At 41.3% G+C, this 26,895-nt stretch overlaps 1 protein-coding gene across 5 annotated transcripts in view; it reads right to left on the bottom strand.

The window, feature by feature from the left end:
• Window positions 1-26,895, bottom strand: part of LOC139746861 (uncharacterized) — a 526,669-nt gene that overhangs the window by 362,686 nt on the left and 137,088 nt on the right. Inside the window, exon 1 of one of the 5 annotated variants that reach the window (XM_071658489.1) lies at window positions 23,182-24,732. The exons of the other annotated variants lie outside the window; for them this stretch is intronic. Coding sequence (XP_071514590.1) covers window positions 23,182-24,717 — 1,536 coding nt within the window. The 5' untranslated portion in view covers window positions 24,718-24,732. Of the gene's footprint in view, window positions 1-23,181; window positions 24,733-26,895 lie in introns of those variants that run through there. 5 annotated transcript variants of the gene reach the window in all.

Genomic DNA, 26,895 nt, shown 5'->3' with positions numbered 1-26,895 from the left:
CTTCAGCTCTAGAAGAGAGTCAAATGCAAGAGTGCGGAGGGAAATGTGGAACAATATAAACGAAACGCACGTAACCAATGAAAACTTCATAAGAGGCGGGACCCACGAGTGTAAAGTTCCCTCGCCGTATGTATGAATAGTAAAACATACTCACACAAACACACACACACACTCCATGGCCGGAACACGTAGCTCTGGGTCGGGTACAGAAAGTCCACCTTACCTGAAAGGAACAACAAAGATTACGATGTAATTACGGTGTAATTGGATCTAAATATAAACATTGATGCACTGAAAAACGGTGAATATTTCATTGATAAGGCGCCTATCCATCTATTGTGTGTATGTACACACACACACACACACACACACACACACACACACATATATGCCGGCAAGGCAGCAGGTTTGGATGGTATTGCAGTGGAATTTATTAAAAAAGGGGGTGACTGTATTGTTGACTGGTTGGTAAGGTTATTTAATGTATGTATGACTCATGGTGAGGTGCCTGACGATTGGCGGAATGCTGGCATAGTGCCATATGTACAAAGGCAAAGGGGATAAGAGTGAGTGCTCAAATTACAGAGGTATAAGTTTGTTGAGTATTCATGGTAAATTATATGGGAGGATATTGATTGAGAGGGTGAAGGCATGTACAGAGCATCGGATTGGGGAAGAGCAGTGTGGTTTCAGAAGTGGTAGAGGATGTGTGGATCAGGTGTTTGCTTTGAAGAATGTATGTGAGAAATACTTAGAAAAGCAAATGGATTTGTATGTAGCATTTATGGATCTGGAGAAGGCATATGATAGAGTTGATAGAGATGCTCTGTGGAAGGTATTAAGAATATATGGTGTGGGAGGCAAGTTGTTAGAAGCAGTGAAAAGTTTTTATCGAGGATGTAAGGCATGTGTACGTGTAGGAAGAGAGGAAAGTGATTGGTTCTCAGTGAATGTAGGTTTGCGGCAGGGGTGTGTGATGTCTCCATGGTTGTTTAATTTGTTTATGGATGGGGTTGTTAGGGAGGTAAATGCAAGAGTTTTGGAAAGAGGGGCAAGTATGAAGTCTGTTGGGGATGAGAGAGCTTGGGAAGTGAGTCAGTTGTTGTTCGCTGATGATACAGCGCTGGTGGCTGATTCATGTGAGAAACTGCAGAAGCTGGTAACTGAGTTTGGTAAAGTGTGTGAAAGAAGAAAGTTAAGAGTAAATGTGAATAAGAGCAAGGTTATTAGGTACTGTAGGGTTGAGGGTCAAGTCAATTGGGAGGTGAGTTTGAATGGAGAAAAACTGGAGGAAGTGAAGTGTTTTAGATATCTGGGAGTGGATCTGGCAGCGGATGGAACCATGGAAGTGGAAGTGGATCATTGGGTGGGGGAGGGGGCGAAAATTCTGGGGGCCTTGAAGAATGTGTGGAAGTCGAGAACATTATCTCGGAAAGCAAAAATGGGTATGTTTGAAGGAATAGTAGTTCCAACAATGTTGTATGGTTGCGAGGCAAGGGCTATGGATAGAGTTGTGCGCAGGAGGATGGATGTGCTGGAAATGAGATGTTTGAGGACAATGTGTGGTGTGAGGTGGTTTGATCGAGTGAGTAACGTAAGGGTAAGAGAGATGTGTGGAAATAAAAAGAGCGTGGTTGAGAGAGCAGAAGAGGGTGTTTTGAAGTGGTTTGGGCACATGGAGAGAATGAGTGAGGAAAGATTGACCAAGAGGATATATGTGTCGGAGGTGGAGGGAACGAGGAGAAGAGGGAGACCAAATTGGAGGTGGAAAGATGGAGTGAAAAAGATTTTGTGTGATCGGGGCCTGAACATGCAGGAGGGTGAAAGGAGGGCAAGGAATAGAGTGAATTGGAGCGATGTGGTATACCGGGGTTGACGTGCTGTCAGTGGATTGAATCAAGGCATGTGAAGCGTCTGGGGTAAACCATGGAAAGCTGTGTAGGTATGTATATTTGCGTGTGTGGACGTATGTATATACATGTGTATGGGGGGGGGAGTTGGGCCATTTCTTTCGTCTGTTTCCTTGCGCTACCTCGCAAACGCGGGAGACAGCGACAAAGTATAATAATAATGATAATATATATATATATATATATATATATATATATATATATATATATATATATATATATATATATTTCATATATATATATATATATATATATATATATATATATATATATATATATATATATATATATATTATCCCTGGGGATAGGGGATTAAGAATACTACCCACGTATTCCCTGCGTGTCGTAGAAGGCGACTAAAAGGGGAGGGAGCGGGGGGCTGGAAATCCTCCCCTCTCTTTTTTTTTTTTTTTTTTCAAAAAGAGGAACAGAGGGGGGCCAGGTGAGGATATTCCACAAAGGCCCAGTCCTCTGTTCTTAACGCTACCTCGCTAACGCGGGAAATGGCGAATAGTTTAAAAGAAAGAAAAATATATATATATATATATATATATATATATATATATGGGCACTATATTATTTATTGTCTTACTCGTGACTGTATTCATTATATTTCATATATGGGAACGTTTTCATCTTGATATAACTGAATTTAAACCAACTGTGAGAAGTAATTTTCCAACAATCAGTCCCGAAAAATTGATCTCTCATGCTCTACCGTTCACCAACCACTTCTCAAGACACTGCTGTACAAAGGAGCAGAATCACAGCAAGGTAGCGGAAATTTCCTGGCCATCTATGGTTTAGGTCTGCATGACATACACGTATGCTTTGCAGTCTTGACCTTCTCGTCTTCACTGGCGGATATTTAAGATGAGATATGTAATGCAACGCAGACCAACAGGTGGGAAAACAGTTACCTGAGCACTGTTCTGGGGCGGGTGTTGAGAGAGCCGGAGTCATGGTTATGTTTATTGCCTGATGGACAGTTACTACGAGATAGAGAAAAAAAATTGTACACACACACACACATATATATATATATATATATATATATATATATATATATATATATATATATATATATATATATATATATATATAAATATATATATATACATATATATAAATGTATATATATATATATATATATATATATATATATATATATATATATATATATATATATTTTTTTTTTTTTTTTTTTTTCTCTCGCATACATATTCGCTTCATCCCCCGTTAGCGAGGTAGCGTTAAGAACAGAGGAGTGAGCCTTGGAGGGTATATCCTCAGTTGGCCCACGTCTCCGTTCCTTCTTTTGGAAAATTATAAACGGGAGGGGAGGGTTACCAAAGCATCGCTCCCATATATATATATATATATATATATATATATATATATATATATATATATATATGGATCTGGAGAAGGCATATGATAGAGTTGATAGAGATGCTCTGTGGAAGGTATTAAGAATATATGGTGTGGGAGGCAAGTTGTTAGAAGCAGTGAAAAGTTTTTATCGAGGATGTAAGGCATGTGTACGTGTAGGAAGAGAGGAAAGTGATTGGTTCTCAGTGAATGTAGGTTTGCGGCAGGGGTGTGTGATGTCTCCATGGTTGTTTAATTTGTTTATGGATGGGGTTGTAAAGGAGGTAAATGCAAGAGTCCTGGAAAGAGGGGCAAGTATGAAGTCTGTTGGGGATGAGAGAGCTTGGGAAGTGAGTCAATTGTTGTTCGCTGATGATACAGCGCTGGTGGCTGATTCATGTGAGAAACTGCAGAAGCTGGTGACTGAGTTTGGTAAAGTGTGTGGAAGAAGAAAGTTGAGAGTAAATGTGAATAAGAGCAAGGTTATTAGGTACAGTAGGGGTGAGGGTCAAGTCAATTGGGAGGTGAGTTTGAATGGAGAAAAACTGGAGGAAGTGAAGTGTTTTAGATATCTGGGAGTGGATCTGTCAGCGGATGGAACCATGGAAGCGGAAGTGGATCATAGGGTGGGGGAGGGGGCGAAAATTTTGGGAGCCTTGAAAAATGTGTGGAAGTCGAGAACATTATCTCGGAAAGCAAAAATGGGTATGTTTGAGGGAATAGTGGTTCCAACAATGCTGTATGGTTGCGAGGCGTGGGCTATGGATAGAGATGTGCGCAGGAGGATGGATGTGCTGGAAATGAGATGTTTGAGGACAATGTGTGGTGTGAGGTGGTTTGATCGAGTAAGTAACGTAAGGGTAAGAGAGATGTGTGGAAATAAAAAGAGCGTGGTTGAGAGAGCAGAAGAGGGTGTTTTGAAATGGTTTGGGCACATGGAGAGAATGAGTGAGGAGAGATTGACCAAGAGGATATATGTGTCGGAGGTGGAGGGAACGAGGAGAAGAGGGAGACCAAATTGGAGGTGGAAAGATGGAGTGAAAAAGATTTTGTGTGATCGGGGCCTGAACATGCAGGAGGGTGAAAGGAGGGCAAGAAATAGAGTGAATTGGAGTCATGTGGTATACAGGGGTTGACGTGCTGTCAGTGGATTGAAGCAAGGCATGTGAAGCGTCTGGGGTAAACCATGGAAAGCTGTGTAGGTATGTATATTTGCGTGTGTGGACGTGTGTATGTACATGTGTATGGGGGGGGGGGTTGGGCCATTTCTTTCGTCTGTTTCCTTGCGCTACCTCGCAAACGCGGGAGACAGCGACAAAGTATAAAAAAAAAAAAAAAAAAAAAAAAATATATATATATATATATATATATATATATATATCCCTGGGGATAGGGGAGAAAGAATACTTCCCACGCATTCCTCACGTGTCGTAGAAGGCGACTAAAGGGGACGGGAGCGGGGGGCCAGAAACCCTCCCCTCCTTGTATTTTGACTTTCTAAAAGGGGAAACAGAAGAAGGAGTCACGCGGGGAGTGCTCATCCTCCTCTAAGGCTCAGATTGCGGTGTTTAAATGTGTGTGGATGTAACCAAGATGAGAAAAAAGGAGAGATAGGTAGTATGTTTGAGGAAAGGAACCTGGATGTTTTGGCTCTGAGTGAAACGAAGCTCAAGGGTAAAGGGGAAGAGTGGTTTGGGAATGTCTTGGGAGTAAAGTCAGGGGTTAGTGAGAGGACAAGAGCAAGGGAAGGAGTAGCACTACTCCTGAATCAGGAGTTCTGGGAGTACGTGATAGAGTGTAAGAAAATAAATTCTAGATTGATATGGGTAAAACAGAAAGTTGATGGAGAGAGATGGGTGATTATTGGTGCATATGCACCTGGGCATGAGAAGAAAGATCATGAGAGGCAAGTGTTTTGAGAGCAGCTGAATGAGTGTGTTAGTGGTTTTGATGCACAAGACCGAGTTATAGTGATGAGTGATTTGAATGCAAAGGTGAATAATGTGGCAGTTGAGGGAATAATTGGTATACATGGGGTGTTCAGTGTTGTAAATGAAAATGGTGAAGAGCTTGTGGATTTGTGTGCTGAGAAAGGACTGGTGACTGGGAATACCTGGTTTAAAAAGCGAGATATACATAAGTATACGTATGTAAGTAGGAGAGATGGCCAGAGAGCGTTATTGGATCACGTGTTAATTGATAGGCGCGCGAAAGAGAGACTTTTGGATGTTAATGTGCTGAGAGGTGCAACTGGAGGGATGTCTGATCATTATCTTGTGGAGGCGAAGGTGAAGATTTGTAGGGGTTTTCAGAAAAGAAGAGAGAATGTTGGGGTGAAGAGAGTGGTGAGAGTAAGTGAGCTTGGGAAGGAGACTTGTGTGAGGAAGTACCAGGAGAGACTGAGTACAGAATGGAAAAAGGTGAGAACAAAGGACGTAAGGGGAGTGGGGGAGGAATAGGATGTAGTTAGGGAAGCAGTGATGGCTTGCGCAAAAGATGCTTGTGGCATGAGAAGCGTGGGAGGTGGGTTGATTAGAAAGAGTAGTGAGTGGTGGGATGAAGAAGTAAGATTATTAGTGAAAGAGAAGAGAGAGGCATTTGGACGATTTTTGCAGGGAAAAAATGCAAATGAGTAGGACATGTATAAAAGAAAGAGGCAAGAGCTCAAGTGAGTGGTGGGATGAAGAAGTAAGATTATTAGTGAAAGAGAAGAGAGAGGCATTTGGACGATTTTTTGCAGGGAAAAAATGCAATTGAGTGGGAGATGTATAAAAGAAAGAGACAGGAGGTCAAGAGAAAGGTGCAAGAGGTGAAAAAAAGGGCAAATGAGAGTTGGGGTGAGAGAGTATCATTAAATTTTAGGGAGAATAAAAAGATGTTCTGGAAGGAGGTAAATAAAGTGCGTAAGACAAGGGAGCAAATGGGAACTTCAGTGAAGGGCGCAAAGGGGGAGGTGATAACAAGTAGTGGTGATGTGAGAAGGAGATGGAGTGAGTATTTTGAAGGTTTGTTGAATGTGTTTGATGATAGAGTGGGAGATATAGGGTGTTTTGGTCGAGGTGGTGTGCAAAGTGAGAGGGTTAGGGAAAATGATTTGGTAAACAGAGAAGAGGTAGTGAAAGCTTTGCGGAAGATGAAAGCCGGCAAGGCAGCAGGTTTGGATGGTATTGCAGTGGAATTTAGTAAAAAAGGGGGTGACTGTATTGTTGACTGGTTGGTAAGGTTATTTAATGTATGTATGACTCATGGTGAGGTGCCTGAGGATTGGCGGAATGCGTGCATAGTGCCATTGTACAAAGGCAAAGGGGATAAGAGTGAGTGCTCAAATTACAGAGGTATAACTTTGTTGAGTATTCCTGGTAAATTATATGGGAGGGTATTGATTGAGAGGGTGAAGGCATGTACAGAGCATCAGATTGGGGAAGAGCAGTGTGGTTTCAGAAGTGGTAGAGGATGTGTGGATCAGGTGTTTGCTTTGAAGAATGTATGTGAGAAATACTTAGAAAAGCAAATGGATTTGTATGTAGCATTTATGGATCTGGAGAAGGCATATTATAGAGTTGATAGAGATGCTCTGTGGAAGGTATTAAGAATATATGGTGTGGGAGGAAAGTTGTTAGAAGCAGTGAAAAGTTTTTATCGAGGATGTAAGGCATGTGTACGTGTAGGAAGAGAGGAAAGTGATTGGTTCTCAGTGAATGTAGGTTTGCGGCAGGGATGTGTGATGTCTCCATGGTTGTTTAATTTGTTTATGGATGGGGTTGTTAGGGAGGTAAATGCAAGAGTTCTGGAAAGAGGGGCAAGTATGAAGTCTGTTGGGGATGAGAGAGCTTGGGAAGTGAGTCAGTTGTTGTTCGCTGATGATACAGCGCTGGTGGCTGATTCATGTGAGAAACTGCAGAAGCTGGTGACTGAGTTTGGTAAAGTGTGTGGAAGAAGAAAGTTGAGAGTAAATGTGAATAAGAGCAAGGTTATTAGGTACAGTAGGGGTGAGGGTCAAGTCAACTGGGAGGTGAGTTTGAATGGAGAAAAACTGGAGGAAGTGAAGTGTTTTAGATATCTGGGAGTGGATCTGGCAGCGGATGGAACCATGGAAGCGGAAGTGGATCATAGGGTGGGGGAGGGGGCGAAAATTCTGGGGGCCTTGAAGAATGTGTGGAAGTCGAGAACATTATCTCGGAAAGCAAAAATGGGTATGTTTGAAGGAATAGTGGTTCCAACAATGTTGTATGGTTGCGAGGCAAGGGCTATGGATAGAGTTGTGCGCAGGAGGATGGATGTGCTGGAAATGAGATGTTTGAGGACAATGTGTGGTGTGAGGTGGTTTGATCGAGTGAGTAACGTAAGGGTAAGAGAGATGTGTGGAAATAAAAAGAGCGTGGTTGAGAGAGCAGAAGAGGGTGTTTTGAAGTGGTTTGGGCACATGGAGAGAATGAGTGAGGAGAGATTGACCAAGAGGATATATGTGTCGGAGGTGGAGGGAACGAGGAGAAGAGGGAGACCAAATTGGAGGTGGAAAGATGGAGTGAAAAAGATTTTGTGTGATCGGGGCCTGAACATGCAGGAGGGTGAAAGGAGGGCAAGGAATAGAGTGAATTGGATCGATGTGGTATACCGGGGTTGACGTGCTGTCAGTGGATTGAATCAAGGCATGTGAAGCGTCTGGGGTAAACCATGGAAAGCTGTGTAGGTATGTATATTTGCGTGTGTGGACGTATGTATATACATGTGTATGAGGGGGGTTGGGCCATTTCTTTCGTCTGTTTCCTTGCGCTACCTCGCAAACGCGGGAGACAGCGACAAAGTATAAAAAAAAAAAAAAAAAAAATATATATATATATATATATTGGAAAGGATCACAATTTTGCGCGTGATCAAGATATTCCTATGAGTCCACGGGGAAAATGGTTGTATGTTTTGGACAATAACATGTTTACCAAATGGCGTCCTAGCTTCGTCTCTGCGATGTATATCAACTGACTTATATTTCTCTCTTGTGTCTCCCCTGATGATGTGATTATTACACGAAAGTGCACTTGGGAACTTATCGTGCTTCAATATATATATATATATATATATATATATATATATATATATATATATATATATATATGCACCGAAACCACTGCTCTCTTTCCACATCCAGCCCCCACAGACCTTTGCATGGTTTATCCGGACGTTTCACATGCCCTGGTTCAGGCCACTGACAGCACGTCGACCTCAGTATACCACAGCGTTCCAATTCACTCTATTCCTTGCATGCCTTTTACCCTACTGTATGTTCAGGACCCGATCGCTCAGAATCTTTTTCACTCCATCCTTCCACCTCCAATTTGGTCTCCCGCTTCTTGTTCCCTCCACCTCTGATATCTCTTTCTCAAACTTTCGTCACTCATTCTCTCCATATGTCCAAACCATTTCAACATACCCTCTTCTGCTCTCTCAACCACACTCTTTTTATTACCACACATATCTCTTACCCTTTCATTACTTGCTCGATCAAACACCTTACAACACATATCAACATCAAACACTTCATTTCCAACACATCCACCCTCCTCCGTACAACCCTGTCTATAGCCCACGCCTCACAACCATATAACATTGTTGGAACCTCTATTCCTTCAAACATATCCATTTTTGCTCTTCGAGATAACGTCCTCGCTTTCCACACATTCCTCATCGCTCCCAGAACCTTCGCCCCATCCCTCACCCTGTGACGTACTTCCGCTTCCATGGTTCCATCTGCTGCTATGTCCACTCCCAGATATCTAAAACACTCCACTTCGTCCAATTTTTCTCCATTTAAACTTACATCCCAACTAACTTGTTCCTCAACCGTGCAGAACCTAATAACCTTGCTCTTATTCACATTTACTCTCAACACTACTTTCACACACTTTTCCAAACTCAGTCACCAACTTATTTTCCTCTTTCTGTCTTTCCCTCGTCTTGACACCTTTCTTTCTTTAAGATTCAGTTCTATAAACACTTACGTTCTCATTATCAATGTTTACAGTGTTTTGCTTGTTTTGCTCAAAGTATCTTTTTTCCTTTCGCCAGCGACGGACTTCTAATTGTGATGTGTTTTGGCCGCGCCATATCAGTACTTACAAGTGCTTGCTTCACTTGTCTCTCATCAAATCAACTTAAAAAATCCTTAGTCAAATATCAAGAGATTCTACCGAGCATATTACTTTTCAAGCTAATATTCTTTCCAGTAACATCTTGTCTTCATACCTATGTAGCATGTACATACATACATACATACGTACATATTTGGAAAGTTAAGCAATTTTCAATAACCCAATCTAACTTTTCTTTATCTGAGAAGTAATCAATGATTCCTCCTGCAAAAACTCTTGATGTTAATTAGTCTCACCTTCCCAAACTTTCTTGTCACCTGGCCAGGTATTTTTCCCCGGCGACACGGATTGCGCTTCCCTATTGTCCACAAGAACGGCTTCCTAGTCACCCAAGTACACCCTAATTACGTCCTTAACAACACGTAATCCCGCAAAGACGATTCGAGATGATAGGGATGACGCTTTAGTGGGCAAAAATATCTGCAGTTTCTTAGAAATCAGGACAGTATAAAAAGAAATACTGGCCAAGGGATCAATAAGAATGCCTCGAAGACCCAATTTCTACATATCTTTCTATCAGAACTCCTCACAACTCTTGTATCTCCTTTAACGGTTCTGTAATTCCGCCTCTTGACCCAGTGAACATACTTGGTATCACTATAACATCCACTATTTCTTGGAAACCCTACACTATGGAAATACCTAAGTTTACCTCTAAGAAACTGGGTGTCCTGCTTAGGTGTCGAAACTTCTCTTCCGAACAGTTGCTCCGTTTATACAAAGAACTAATTTCTCTTTACGGGAAGAACTGTTCTCACATCTGGGGTGGTTCTAGCTCTGCATCCATACTTGACAGAGTTGAATCGAAAACGGTCCGACTTCAAAATCATCCCAGACTAACTTCCAGATTTGACCCCTTGGCCGACACCGCAATGTTTGTTCACTTTCCCTCTTCTCTGAGTATTACTTTAGTTTTTGCTCCTGAGAGCTGGATGCTTGTGTGCCCCTACCGCTAGCTAGATCACGCAATGCTTGGCAAGCTGCTTCGTCACATGATTATGGGGTGGCCATCGGCAACTCAAGGGTGAGCCCTTTTTATAGCTGTCTCTCTCTTACACCTAAAAGTTTTGGAACTCTCTCTCCTCTCATGTCTGTCCCAATAACTATGACCTGACACAGTTTAAAAGTCAGGTATTTCACTTCCTCCACAATTCGAGAATACTTTCCCTCGTCTCATCTTTTTCCCCTTCATAATCCTCTTTATATTTCAACTAAGGCCCGGCCTTGATGTGGACTTGTGTCCGTGACTGGAACCTTCAACGTAAAAAACAAAAAAAATCTTCAGGGTTACGTGAGGTGCCTGAAATTTCTTTGTGGTAAGCACCTGAGACAGGATGTAAACCAGAGCATAACATTCCTGACATAGTATCTGCAGAACACATTTTGCCCATGTGATAGGAAGACTTGCATTAAGATTTATCAACAAGTCATTATAGCAAATCTGTCAGGAGGAGGATCATAACAAACTAGAAAGTGTTTCCATTGTTACAGATGAGCGATGTATGAAATGATAACCTTATCATGACCAGATGATTCATAGGAATAGATTTTAGCCGAAACGTAAAAATCATCCCATTCTAACTTAACTTCAGTCTTTGCTGCAGTGTTTACACCAGATATGTCGTAAGTGTAAGGAAAAGAAGGAAAGACTCATAAGTAACACGTAAACAGAAGGAAAATAGATGAAAAGCTAAAACAAGGTCAAAACCTGACATTCATGAGAAAATTACAAATATGTTTGCAAAGAAATGCCAGATAAAAGGTGGAGAGAGAGAGAGAGAGAGAGAGAGAGAGAGAGAGAGAGAGAGAGAGAGAGAGAGAGAGAGAGAGAGAGAGAGAGAAATGGTTCGGAAGTGAAAAAAATGGACGAATCGTAGACGGTTGCTCACATCAGTAGAGGATGAGGGAACATATACTAAAGGCTACAAACAAATGCATACAGGTTACTGAGGAACTGCATGGAACAACAATTAAAAGAACAAACACGGGAAATAAAGCCAAGCATTACAAGCATAACTAAGAACAAACTCACACATAGTTGAGTAAAATGAAAACTTCCTGATAAATAAACAGTGAGTTGGAAAGAGAGACGCAAGAAAAAAGGAGAGAAGTCCTTTTTAGAAGAGCCTCAAATCCCGAGCTACTAGGAGGAAAACCTTTCCTTCCGTCTTAGAGCTGTCAGCACTAAAGAGGGTGTTGGTAAATGTCCATTATGATGCAGACGTTTTTTGAGTGAGCCAATGTTCTCACCGTGTGATGTAGTGATGAACGTTTCCTGTTTCTTGACAGATTCAGTCTGTTGCATTGTGACTGTGAGGTCATCTGCACATGAAAATATTTTCACACTTGGCCTACAAGAGGCCATGCGAGGTCATATATAGACCAAAGATGGTTGGAGAGAGAACTGCTCCCTGGGGAACTCTGCCGTACAGCATTAGGATTTTAGACGTGAAGCCATTGTGAGTGACTGTGACGTGATGGCTAGCTGTAAAGATGGCTAACCATTTCGTGTCACTATTGTAGAGGGTTATGTATTTTGTTTGTTTGTTTGTTTGATTTTGTGTGTGTGTGTGTGTGTGTGTGTGTGTGTGTGTGTGTGTGTGTGTGTGTGTGTGCAGTATGGTGGTGGTGAATTTATGGGGTCTACAACCGTGCAAAACCGTGCCATGTGGGTGAAAGTGGGAAATTTTGTTGATCAGTTTAGTAAGAAGTTTGGATACCAAAGACACCAGTGATAAAGGGCGGTAGGAGGAAGGAAAGGTGGGAGGTATGAAGGGTTTTAGGATGGGTACTACACTGAAAAGCATCCACATTTTGTAGGGGTGGGGGGATAGGGGTTGAACAGGGATTGTAAAGTGGATGAAGAGTTGTCACTTGTGGAGTGTACAAATGTGTGGTGTAGAGTTACTGAAGTAAGAAGTAGAGTGTATAAATGTATGGCGTAGGTTTACTGAAGTAAGAAAGAGTGTACAAATGTAAGGTGTAGGTTTACTGAAGTAAGAAGTACAGTGCATAAATGTATGGTATAGGTTTACTGAAGTAAGAAGTAGAGTGTATAAATGTATGGTGCAGGTTTACTGAAGTAAGAAGTAGAGTGCATAAATGTATGGTGTAGGTTTACTGAAGTAAGAAGTACAGTGTATAAATGTATAGTGTAGGTTTACTTAAATGAGTGATTTTTTCACCACCTGCCAACCTCCCAAAACATTCGCACCCCGATGCTCTTCTGTATCTGATGTTATGGGAGGTAATGCTCAAAATACCCGGACGTGGTCGTCTCAACGTAACAACTACTTTTACTCAGTGGAGGAAAGATATGCACTTCCCTGTTGAACAATTCCTATGACCTTCATTACACCATCATGTAATGTGGAGAAGATACAATAAAGATAAAATATATATACACTTGCTTTCTGTAGCCATCTTCTCTCGAAGTCACTGAATATGAAGTACCATTCTATAATTGTTTAACACCTAAAGAATGTATGATAATCTACAGGATTAAGACATTAAAAGCATCTTGGTGGTATTATAACTTAAATGACGATATGATTAATGATGAGAAAATATGGGTTTGTAGTTATAGTTTACAGCTTGTACTTAGCTTTTGTTGAGAACCCTACTATCATTTTATGAGGTTGTGTAGACACAAACAGGGGGATGAAATGTTAATTGCAACGACAACTAATACTTCATGTCTTGTAAATGTTAGTATTATCCGAGTAAATATTTACGTAAAACTGTATAAGGTGCAATAAAAGTGCTTTTTGGAATGGCCATGTATGTAAACACAGTGTTATACCGTCAGGTGTGACAAAATATCATTTCCACCGTTACAGACGCTGGCGGCAGTATTTGTCCCTTGCTGTTATCATCATGCCAACATCACTCACTCTTCCCTGCCTATCCTGATATCCCGAAAATCATAGCAGGTTTGAGAGAGAAGATTTTTAAGCCTTTCATTTATGTTCTTTAACAGTGATGCATTAATTCTCATTTCATCGTGTAAGTGATCCAGAGAAACAATTCTTTTCAACATATATACGTACATTTCATAGAGAATCTCCTATATTCTATTCTTATACGTTTTTCAATAATAATTAGGATTTTGAACTGTTGGTTTTCACTAGTACCTCGGCATTCCTTGTAATTTCTCTTGGCGTTCTTATTATTTTCCGAATTCTAAGCTTGACATGCTTATATTCAGCTAAGAAATATATTTGTTTTAGTTATATTTGTCTTTGATAGAACGTCCCTTTTCCTGATAGGTTATATATTCACTTCATGAATATCTAACTCTAGCCTATTACTAACATACACATATAATAACAATGAAATCTTAACAAACTAACGAAAATTTCACTGGACTGAATGTTCATCCTTCAATACGTTAAACTGACGTCACGTCGTTATAAAATCTGCTTACAAAGAAAACGTCGATGTAGCAGGTACAAAAAAATGCTCTTGTAAATAGTGACATTTATAACGTGTAAGAAGCATACGTTTCCTCCCTGTACACCGACTTTTTTCTGTCCGAGGTTCCCACCTGTGGGAGTTTCCGTACAAGCTATGATAACAGTGGCACACATCGGGTTTCCGTGCCAGTTCCCAGTACGAACACCTCTTCCGTTACAACCGTCCGCCTTAGTCTCTGTGTGACCCAATAGCTGAAAAATGGCTTCCTTTGGGGCTTGTCCAGTAGAACATCTCTGTTCCTGGCTTTCCGCTTTTAATGGCACTTTTCCACAAACATTAACACTGTGTGATATGTCTTCAACTGCTTTAGCTCAGCATACCTCTCAAATTTGTTCATCATACATGCATACCACTAATCAGGTTCTTGTAGTTTACTAGAAGATTCTCTGTCTCTATTTTTCTGTTTATTTAAACTCTTCCACACGACTTCGGGATCTTTCAAATATATCTTATCATTCTTCACTTCTTTCCTATTCTTCTTCCCTTCCCTGTGGCTTACTACAGCTCCGTCCGTATTGATTATACAGCGAAGCGACGGGTCAAGACTCGCATGTTTCTTCCATGTATCTCCCTGAGGGTGTATGTTTGCACTGTTCCAGTGTGCAGTGAGGGAAGACCCTCAACTAGACCATGGAGGGAAAGCCCACAACGCTCGAACTCTTTTTCTACAATAACTAGAACATATCGTGTAAACAATTCACACTAATATTATTTAAATTTCTCGATCGCTTGTGTCCTGAGTTTTGATAACATAATGTTGATTCTGATACTGAAGAAGACTAGTGTTCTGAAGTCCTACTTTCTTGTACACACGTTCAGCGGCAATGATCCGGACATGGAAACAGAGATGTGGAAGTCAGGTGATAAGGTCGAGTTTTGAGAATAGGTGCGGACACTCAGAAATGGAGCTCAAGTATGGCAAGTGGTTGCCGACCCCTGGTATAGAAACTGGTGTATTAAGATCTTAACCTGGAGGTCTAGTCAGTAAGTCTCTGGGTGAGTGTCTGGATACTGCATGTGTCCACAGTACATTAGAGGTAATCATAACAACATGGATACGGCTAGTTCTAAAAGGTGCTGAGCAGGTGGGAGTGGTAGTGCTGTGCATTGGTGGCTAGAATATAGGTGGTAGTGGTGGTTGCGATGGTTTTAGTGGTGAAATGATGGTGCATTTGGTTGTGGTGACGGTAGAGACAGGAATATTGGCAATGTTGATGTTGATCTCGCCGTAATGCTATTTACGAAGATATGATCAAGGAAATTTCAGTAAAGTATTATTCGTGCAGAAAATCTGGTAAAGAAAGGAACGATACAATATTATATTACTAGACGAGGTTGTACACTATCATCATTGATGGTGATGTTGAAGGTGTTGTTGACAGAGGTTGTACACTATCATCATCAGTGATGGTGATGTTGAAGGTGTTGTTGACAGAGGTTGTACACTATCATCATCAGTGATGGTGATGGTAGTGGTGATATCAGACCTGCAATGAACTGAGACCTATGAGGCTCAGACTACGGGGTGGTGTACAGTGGTGATATAGCTAATGCTCAGAACAAGGTTTGTTGTGAGTGTGTGTGTGTGTGATTCCGCTTCTACTGTATGTTCCCAGGTACACGAGAGCCGAGTCAAAAGTTTGTGCTTCTTTTCCTTTACCTGAGACTTTTACCTGAGACTTTTACCTGGGACTTCTACCTGGGACTTTTACCTGAGACTTTTCTTGTATAAGGCAAATAGACAAACCTGTACGAGGCCAACAGACAAAAGCAACATCTGAAACTGGTACAAAAAACAAAAACTCATAAACGAGGTGTAATGCAGTTATCACTGTTGGTTTGTATATCATTGTACAGCTCAGGACTCCTGTTACAGGGCTCCTGCAGCTTCAAGATCCGTTACAGCCAGTAGCAGGTAAGTAATCGTAGTACAGATTCGTTAAAGAATCTGTACTACTTTTCATTCGTACACTTGCCTAAGTAGGCTTATCACTGGCGGTGTAACCATATGTAGGCGGATTCGGGCAACACTACACCTCTTGGTACAAATACTTAAAGAAGATTTTGAATAAAAAAAATCTACTATAAGAATAGTATGTCTGTAGACACGCCAAGGATATTGCTACATTCATGATAACTAACCCCCGTACACAGTAAACAATAATGCACTGGTATCCTTAGCAAGATAAAAATAGTTGGCTGCTGGGGGAATTTATTCCTGGAAAAATAATCAAATGTTGGGCAGGAAGGTCGTGCCAGCAATATGGGTGCTATGAAGATGAAAAATTTGGCGGGGAAGAATCATCACCCATCGATGTCTGAAAACACGTTGAAGTGAAGACAGAAAAACTGAAGCTACGAACTTACTTGAGAATAAGAAAGATTCGTGTAATACCGAATATGATTTTCGTCCCAATACTTTACCATGATCAGCTACGAGCATCCTCTTCACTTTCCTCTCCTCGAGATGCACTGGTCTGAATCGTAGCATTTTATGCTGTCTCACTCAAGTTAATGTATTTTGCTTATAATTCTTGTCAAGGAAGGAATTCAGCGACAAAAATATTTCAAAACCAGACACAATCTTGAACTAAAATAAGATTTATCCATCAGTATAACTAACTGGAAAACTTGTGATACACATCCATCTACGTTCACCATCAAACGTCCCTCGAGACCCTGACCAAGAATTGTAGAAAATTACAAATCTTTCCATATATGATCATTTCTGAGAGAGTAATTGTAAAATTGCGATGAAAATAACAATTTCCTTCATCTCTTATACCAGAATGCATCACACCAACATTGCTGGAAGTTATATTGCTGATCTTAGCGTAAAGATTACCAACATTACTTGCTATGAATGTCATGACCAGAGTTACCAGACTGGACGATTCTGGACCGCAAAAATAACGGTTGCTCGCTCCCAAGCAACACTTGTGGAAGTAAGAAAGCAAATACCATTGGTGATATATATATATATATATATATATATATATTTTTTTTTTTTTTTTTTTTTTTTTTTTTATACTTTGTCGCTGTCTCCCGCGTTTGCGAGGTAGCGCAAGGAAACAGACGAAAGAAATGGCCCAACCCCCCCCCCCCATACACATGTACATACACACGTCCACACACGCAAATATACATACCTACACAGCTTTCCATGGTTTACCCCAGACGCTTCACATGCCTTGCTTCAATCCACTGACAGCACGTCAACCCCTGTATACCACATGACTCCAATTCACTCTATTTCTTGCCCTCCTTTCACCCTCCTGCATGTTCAGGCCCCGATCACACAAAATCTTTTTCACTCCATCTTTCCACCTCCAATTTGGTCTCCCTCTTCTCCTCGTTCCCTCCACCTCCGACACATATATCCTCTTGGTCAATCTCTCCTCACTCATTCTCTCCATGTGCCCAAACCATTTCAAAACACCCTCTTCTGCTCTCTCAACCACGCTCTTTTTATTTCCACACATCTCTCTTACCCTTACGTTACTTACTCGATCAAACCACCTCACACCACACATTGTCCTCAAACATCTCATTTCCAGCACATCCATCCTCCTGCGCACATCTCTATCCATAGCCCACGCCTCGCAACCATACAACATTGTTGGAACCACTATTCCCTCAAACATACCCATTTTTGCTTTCCGAGATAATGTTCTCGACTTCCACACATTTTTCAAGGCTCCCAAAATTTTCGCCCCCTCCCCCACCCTATGATCCACTTCCGCTTCCATGGTTCCATCCGCTGACAGATCCACTCCCAGATATCTAAAACACTTCACTTCCTCCAGTTTTTCTCCATTCAAACTCACCTCCCAATTGACTTGACCCTCACCCCTACTGTACCTAATAACCTTGCTCTTATTCACATTTACTCTCAACTTTCTTCTTCCACACACTTTACCAAACTCAGTCACCAGCTTCTGCAGTTTCTCACATGAATCAGCCACCAGCGCTGTATCATCAGCGAACAACAACTGACTCACTTCCCAAGCTCTCTCATCCCCAACAGACTTCATACTTGCCCCTCTTTCCAGGACTCTTGCATTTACCTCCCTTACAACCCCATCCATAAACAAATTAAACAACCATGGAGACATCACACACCCCTGCCGCAAACCTACATTCACTGAGAACCAATCACTTTCCTCTCTTCCTACACGTACACATGCCTTACATCCTCGATAAAAACTTTTCACTGCTTCTAACAACTTGCCTCCCACACCATATATTCTTAATACCTTCCACAGAGCATCTCTATCAACTCTATCATATGCCTTCTCCAGATCCATAAATGCTACATACAAATCCATTTGCTTTTCTAAGTATTTCTCACATACATTCTTCAAAGCAAACACCTGATCCACACATCCTCTACCACTTCTGAAACCACACTGCTCTTCCCCAATCTGATGCTCTGTACATGCCTTCACCCTCTCAATCAATACCCTCCCATATAATTTACCAGGAATACTCAACAAACTTATACCTCTGTAATTTGAGCACTCACTCTTATCCCCTTTGCCTTTGTACAATGGCACTATGCACGCATTCCGCCAATCCTCAGGCACCTCACCATGAGTCATACATACATTAAATAACCTTACCAACCAGTCAACAATACAGTCACCCCCTTTCTTAATAAATTCCACTGCAATACCATCCAAACCTGCTGCCTTGCCGGCTTTCATCTTCCGCAAAGCTTTTACTACCTCTTCTCTGTTTACCAAATCATTTTCCCTAACCCTCTCACTTTGCACACCACCTCGACCAAAACACCCTATATCTGCCACTCTGTCATCAGACACATTCAACAAACCTTCAAAATACTCATTCCATCTCCTTCTCACATCACCGCTACTTGTTATCACCTCCCCATTTACGCCCTTCACTGAAGTTCCCATTTGCTCCCTTGTCTTACGCACCCTATTTACCTCCTTCCAGAACATCTTTTTATTTTCCCTAAAATTTACTGATAGTCTCTCACCCCAACTCTCATTTGCCCTTTTTTTCACCTCTTGCACCTTTCTCTTGACCTCCTGTCTCTTTCTTTTATACTTCTCCCACTCAATTGCATTTTTTTCCTGCAAAAATCGTCCAAATGCCTCTCTCTTCTCTTTCACTAATACTCTTACTTCTTCATCCCACCACTCACTACCCTTTCTAAACAGCCCACCTCCCACTCTTCTCATGCCACAAGCATCTTTTGCGCAATCCATCACTGATTCCCTAAATACATCCCATTCCTCCCCCACTCCCCTTACTTCCATTGTTCTCACCTTTTTCCATTCTGTACACAGTCTCTCCTGGTACTTCCCCACACAGGTCTCCTTCCCAAGCTCACTTACTCTCACCACCTTCTTCACCCCAACATTCACTCCTCTTTTCTGAAAACCCATACTAATCTTCACCTTAGCCTCCACAAGATAATGATCAGACATCCCTCCAGTTGCACCTCTCAGCACATTAACATCCAAAAGTCTCTCTTTCGCACGCCTGTCAATTAACACGTAATCCAATAACGCTCTCTGGCCATCTCTCCTACTTACATAAGTATACTTATGTATATCTCGCTTTTTAAACCAGGTATTCCCAATCATCAGTCCTTTTTCAGCACATAAATCTACAAGCTCTTCACCATTTCCATTTACAACACTGAACACCCCATGCATACCAATTATTCCCTCAACTGCCACATTACTCACCTTTGCATTTGCATTTATATATATATATATATATATACAGAACCTTCACTTCACCGTGAAGGGATATATGCAACAATCACCACTTGTAAGAGAAAATAAAAACCGTAAGTACTTATGTTTATTGCATCCTCAGACAGGGGATGTAATAAACGAAAGTACTCACCCTTTTTATTTTCTCTTTCCATATATTTATATATGACTGAGAGGGCAAAGCCATGTACAGAACATCAGATTGGGGAAGAGCAGCGTGGTTTCAGAAGTGGTAGAGGATGTGTGGATCAGGCGTTTGCTTTGAAGAATGTATGTGAGAAATACTTAGAAAAGCAGATGGATTTGTATGTAGCATTTGCGAATCTGGAGAAAGCATATGACAGAGTGGATAGAGATGCTTTGTGGAATTTATTAAGAGTATATGGTGTGGGAGGTAAGTTGCTAGAAGCAGTGAAAAGTTTTTATCAAGGATGTAAAGCATGTGTAAGAGTAGGAAGAGAGGAAAGTGATTGGTTCTCAGTGAATGTCGGTTTGCGGTAGGGGTGCGTGATGTCTCCGTGGCTTTTTAATTTGTTTATGGATGGGGTAGTTAGGAAGGTGAATGCAAGAGTTTTGAGAGAGGGGCAAGTTTGCAGTCTGTTATGGATGAGAGGGCTTGGGAAGTGAGTCAGTTGTTCGCTGATGATACAGCGCTGGTGGCTGATTCGGGTGAGAAACTGCAGAAGTTAGTGACTGAGTTTGGTAGAATGTGTGAAAGAAGAAAGTTGAGAGTAAATGTGAAAAAGAGCATGGGTTTTAGGTTCAGTAGGGTTGAGGTACAAGCTAATTGGGAAGTAAGTTCGAATGGAGAAAAACTGGAGGCATTGAAGTGTTTTAAATGTCTGGGAGTGGATTTGGCAGCGGATAGAACCATGGAAGCGGAAGTGAGTCGCAGGGTGGTGGAGGAGGCGAAGGTTCTGGGAGCGTTGAAAAATGTGTGGAATGCGAGAACATTATCAGGGAAAGCAAAAATGGGTATGTTTGAAGGAATAGTGGTTCCAACATGTTATACGGTTGCGAGACGTGGGCTATTGATAGGGTTGTGCGAAGGAGGGTTGATGTGTTGGAAATGAAATGTTTGAGGACAATGCGTGGTGTGAGGTGGTTTGATCGAGTAGGTGGTGAGCGGGTGAGAGAGATGTGTGGTGGTAAGAAGAGTGAGGTTGAGAGAGCAAAAGAGGGTATATTGAAATGGTTTGGTCACATGGAGAGAATAAGTGAGGAAAGATTGACAAAGAGGATATATGTGTCAGAGGTGAAGGGAACGAGGAGAAGTGGGAGATCAAATTGGAGGCAGAAGGAGGGAGTGAAAAAGATTTTAAGCGATCGGGGCCTGAACTTACAGGAGGGTGAAAGGCGTGCAAGGAATAGAGTAAACTGGAACGATGTGGTATTTCGGGGTCGACGTGCTATCAATGAAGTGAAACAGGGCATGTGAAGCGTCTGGGGTAAACCATGGAAAGTTTTGTGGGGCCTGGATGTGGAAAGGTAGCTATGGTTTCGGTGCATTACACAGGACAGCAAGAGACTGAGTGTGAACGAATGTTCCCCTTGTTGTCTTCTCCCAGCGCTACCTCGCGCGCGCGCGGGGAGGGAGTGGGGTGCCATTTTCATGTGTCGCGGGGTGGCAACGGGATAGATGAAGGCAGCAAGTATGTATATTTACATGCGTATATGTCTGTGTATGTATATGTATATATATGTTGAAATGTATAGGTATGAATAAGTGCGTGTGTGGGCGTTTATGTATTTACAAGTGTATGTGGTCGGATTGGGCCATTCTTTCGTCTGTTTCCTTGCGCTAACTCGCTAACGCGGGAGACAGCGACTAAGCATAATATATACGTATATATATATACGTATATATATATATATATATATATATATATATATATATATATATATATATATATATATATATATATATATATATATATATCTGTCATGCTGTCATGCATGACAGCTAGAGACTGAGTGTGAACGAATGAGGCCTTTGTTGTCTTTTCCTAGCGCTACCTCGCACACATGAGGGGGGAGGGGAATGTGATTCCATGTGTGGCGAGGTGGCGATGGGAATGAATAAAGGCAGACAGTGTGAATTGTGTGCATGTGTATATATGTATGTGTCTGTGTGTGTATATATATGTGTACACTGAGATGTATGGGTATGTATATTTGCGTGTGTGGACGTGTGTGTATATACATGTGTATGGGGGTGGGTTGGGCCATTTCTAAGATGATTACAGAAAGAAATAAGAAAACAATAGGATAAGGCCCCTACTAGCAAAAAAATCTAAAATCCTATTTTTTTTCTAATATGTCCATTCCTATTAAATTTATGTAAAGGTAACACTGGTGATAAACATATCATGGACTTAGTTTTCTCTACAGAAAAAAAAGATGAATGCTGAAGTGAAGTCAACATAACTGTATTTTACTTCTGTGCGGAGATTTTTTTTCTTCTAACTCCTTACACAAAGTCAACCTTGTGTGAAATCCTCTGTTATCACATCTATAGATTAAGAAGTGTAATACTACATACCATTCTAATGTACCGCTTAGCATTAACTCAGTCTCGTAACCAACATACCACTTCACCCACATGCAGCTTTTGCCAGTTTCGTGTAGTAAATAGAACAAGGAAATATGGTAATCACTCAGGTAAATAAGAATCACAGGGTGCACTGGAGCTCTGGCGAAGGGGAAAATTTCAGGGTGGAATGTGTAAGAATCTTGTGTGGTGTAGCATTAACCCTAACGCTGATGAAGAACGTGAAACCCACGTATGTTACTCAGGAGGTAAAACATAGGAGCAGTAGAGACAGATTAGTTGAGTAGTACAGGTGAAATTAAAGATTGGTAGAATGAGCAATGACGGTTCGACAATGTTGTGCAGCAAGAAGTCATTTGAAGGAACATCGTTCATATGAAAGTCTTAGGAAGGTGTGGTCATGTATAATATGTCGCATATAATAGGTTGGTCAAGAAGTTACAAGGAAGATAGGCACAACGTGGAGAGATGGATAGATTTAGTGAGAACGGATGAAGGTCAGGGTTATTAGGGCTAGGGTTATTTGGCCGAGGGATATTCTGGTTAAGGATATCAAGGCAATGGTTTTTCAGGTGAACATCTTAGAGAAATAACTGAGGATCTAATCAATGAAAGCAGAGTGTATATGGACTTTTTGTGAATGAAAACGTTTGGTTCATTTGACGATACAACTTAGTCTCGAAAGTAGAAACATAAGATTCGTTTTTATAAGTGTGGAAGATTGTTTCAACTTAACACACTTGGCTCAGGTTGAAGATGTGTGAGGGTAATGTTTGTGGAGGCTGTATGTTTCTGATCAACCCTATTACTTGAGAAAAGAGCAATGATGATAGAGAAATATAAAGCCGGAAAAAATTAATGTATTTTCTCTTCTTAAACAACATCGGATAGGAATACATACATAATTAAGCAGGAAATAAATACAAGTGTTCAATACTTTAAGTACACTAAATAAACGAAAACATGATACTACTGACCTGATAAAGCTGACAAATCCTGAAATCCCAGGGTAGTGATCCTAGGTCACCATCCAGAGCTTTGCTGTCTAGGAAAGAGTCCAAGAGGGCTGTAGGACTCATCCCTTTCTCTCGTAGATACTCCTGGTGAAGACAACAGGATCTCGTCCTCCTCGGACACGGTCGGTCTTCTGGAGTATTACGTCTGCGCGGACTTGAACTTCGAGCTCGGTTCTTTGTTGATCTTGTCCGCGGGGGAGGTGTTGGAGGTGGTTCCAAGCCTTCGTCAGGTTGTGGTAACTCTCGGGTTATGAACTCAATATTTACTATTTGTATATCTTTGTCTTTTCTACTTATTTCTGGCTTAACTGACTCTTTTTCATTATTTGTATTTGTCTCTTTGTGGGAAGTGTCTCCGGTTTCCATATCCGTTAACTGTTTTCCGGGCATATCAGTGCAGGGTATAAAGGAAGTTTGCATTGCTGGTGAAAAGCTATTGACACTTAATTCATTAACTGGCGCTAGAATGGTATCCCTTATGAAATCACTGGCGGTGTAACATCTTTTCGAGAATGCATACACATCATTCACAGTAACAGATTTGGGATGGCCTTCCTGGACATCACCGGCAAAAACACTATCATCTTCCGTGTCTGCTGTATCAGAGAGAATGGGAAGACCGTTACCATCGTCTTGTGAGCCATAACCAAAGGTAATGACGAGACTAGTGCTGCAGTGATCTTCACCAGGCTGATCGTCTGTAAGACTCTGAAGGTCCTCGCTGTCACCTTCTCCTCCCACGTAGATGGCAGAGTCGCTTGAAAACCGGGTTCTGGAGCGTCTTCGTCTTGGTGGAGGCTCTGGCAAGTAACTCTCTAGGTAAAAACCAGAAGTGGAGGTCAGCGTTCGTGGTGTTTCATGTCTAAAATTGGCACCAAAAGAGCTACAAACTCCATCAGTAACTGTTGCTGGTGTCATGTGATAATCCTTATACAGTCTACACACTTCCTGCTCACTGCCGTGATCATCGTGTGTAAAAGCAATGGATCCTTTTAGAACTATTCTGGCACTTGGTTCCTGACTATCATGCGTGTCATAAGAATGTGACTCCCATCTGTGATCGTTCCAGCCATTTGTACTTTCACCCAGTCTGTCCACCTCGCAACCATCAATTCTCCTGTCGCTGACCACTGGTATGACGCAACAACTCATCCCTTGGTTACTGCCACACTTCTTTTTACTTCTCCTCGGTACAGTGTAGTTACCATTCTCTTTACTCAGAGCGGTAACAGTAGCTTTCGTGTGTGTTACTGGTATGATACATGTGTTTATCCCGGGAGAAGTATGGAGGCATTTCGCAGGTTTATGGTCTGAGCAGGAATTAGATTCGGGCGGCGTAGGGCTGGGAGGTGGAGTTTCCGAGGGAAATATCACAATAAGTTCGTGCTCAGGTGAGGGCTCTATCTGCGCCACTAGTTCCCCGGCTGCGGCTCCGGGAGGTCCATGGTAGTGATGACGAGGGACCGAGCCGGTGTGGTGGTAGTGCAACGACGTCATACTGTGGGTGGCAAGGTGTGTCTTTCTCAGGTTTACTTGTTTCTTACATTTTGTTTCTTATTTGAAACTGGAAATTTGCAAGATCAAGTTATCAATTGCTGATGCAGATCAATTGGATCAAATGGCACGAATAAATCCCAAATGAAATAAACGTTTCGAATATGATTTTCGTTTAAACAAAATTTAACTTTAAAATTAGCATATATATATATATATATATATATATATATATATATATATATATATATATATATACATATATATATATATATATATATATATATATATATATATATATATATATATATATATATATATATATATATTATCCCTGGGGATAGGGGAGAAAGAATACTTCCCACGTATTCCCTGCATGTCGTAGAAGTCGACTAAAAGGGAAGGGAGCGGGGGTTGGAAATCCTCCCCTCTCGTTTTTAGTTTTCCTAATGAAGGAACAGAGGAGGGGGCCAGGTGAGGATATTCCCTCGAGGGCTCAGTCCTCTATTCTTAACGCTACCTTGCTGACGCGGGAAATGGCGAATAGTATGAAAAAAAAAAGAAAAATATATATATATATATATATATATATATATATATATATATATATATATATATATATATATATATATATATATATAATCTGATGCTCTGTACATGCCTTCACCCTCTCAATCAATACCCTCCCATGTAATTTCCCAGGAGTACTTTATATATATATATATATATATATATATATATATATATATATATATATATATATATATATATATATATATATATATTTTTTTTTTTTTTGCTTTGTCGCTGTCTCCCGCGTTTGCGAGGTAGCACAAGGAAACAGACGAAAGAAATGGCCCAACCCACCCCCATACACATGTATATACATACGTCCACACACGCAAATATACATACCTACACAGCTTTTCATGGTTTACCCCAGACGCTTCACATGCTCTGATTCAATCCACTGACAGCACGTCAACCCCGGTATACCACATCGATCCAATTCACTCTATTCCTTGCCCTCCTTTCACCCTCCTGCATGTTCAGGCCCCGATCACACAAAATCTTTTTCACTCCATCTTTCCACCTCCAATTTGGTCTCCCACTTCTCCTCGTTCCCTCCACCTCCGACACATATATCCTCTTGGTCAATCTTTCCTCACTCATTCTCTCCATGTGCCCAAACCACTTCAAAACACCCTCTTCTGCTCTCTCAACCACGCTCTTTTTATTTCCACACATCTCTCTTACCCTTACGTTACTTACTCGATCAAACCACCTCACACCACACATTGTCCTCAAACATCTCATTTCCAGCACATCCATCCTCCTGCGAACAACTCTATCCATAGCCCACGCCTCGCAACCATACAACATTGCTGGAACCACTATTCCTTCAAACATACCCATTTTTGCTTTCCGAGATAATGTTCTCGACTTCCACACATTCTTCAAGGCTCCCTGGATTTTCGCCCCCTCCCCCACCCTATGATCCACTTCCGCTTCCATGGTTCCATCCGCTGCCAGATCCACTCCCAGATATCTAAAACACTTTACTTCCTCCAGTTTTTCTCCATTCAAACTTACTTCCCAATTGACTTGACCCTCAACCCTACTGTACCTAATTACCTTGCTCTTATTCACATTTATTCTTAACTTTCTTCTTTCACACACTTTACCAAACTCAGTCACCAGCTTCTGCAGTTTCTCACATGAATCAGCCACTAGCGGTGTATCATCAGCGAACAACAACTGACTCACTTCCCAAGCTCTCTCATCCCCAACAGACTTCATACTTGCCTCTCTTTCCAAAACTCTTGCATTCACCCCCCTAACAACCCCATCCATAAACAAATTAAACAACCATGGAGACATCACACACCCCTGCCGCAAACCTACATTCACTGAGAACCAATCACTTTCCTCTCTTCCTACACGTACACATGCCTTACATCCTCGATAAAAAAAACTTTTCACTGCTTCTAACAACTTTCCTCCCACACCATATATTCTTAATACCTTCCACAGAGCATCTCTGTCAACTCTATCATATGCCTTCTCCAGATCCATAAATGCTACATACAAATCCATTTGCTTTTCTAAGTATTTCTCACATACATTCTTCAAAGCAAACACCTGATCCACATATCCTCTACCACTTCTGAAACCACAATG

Source organism: Panulirus ornatus, chromosome 66, assembly GCF_036320965.1.
Source record: "Panulirus ornatus isolate Po-2019 chromosome 66, ASM3632096v1, whole genome shotgun sequence".
NCBI lineage: Eukaryota > Metazoa > Arthropoda > Malacostraca > Decapoda > Palinuridae > Panulirus > Panulirus ornatus.
This window is presented reverse-complemented; position numbering and strand designations above follow the sequence as displayed.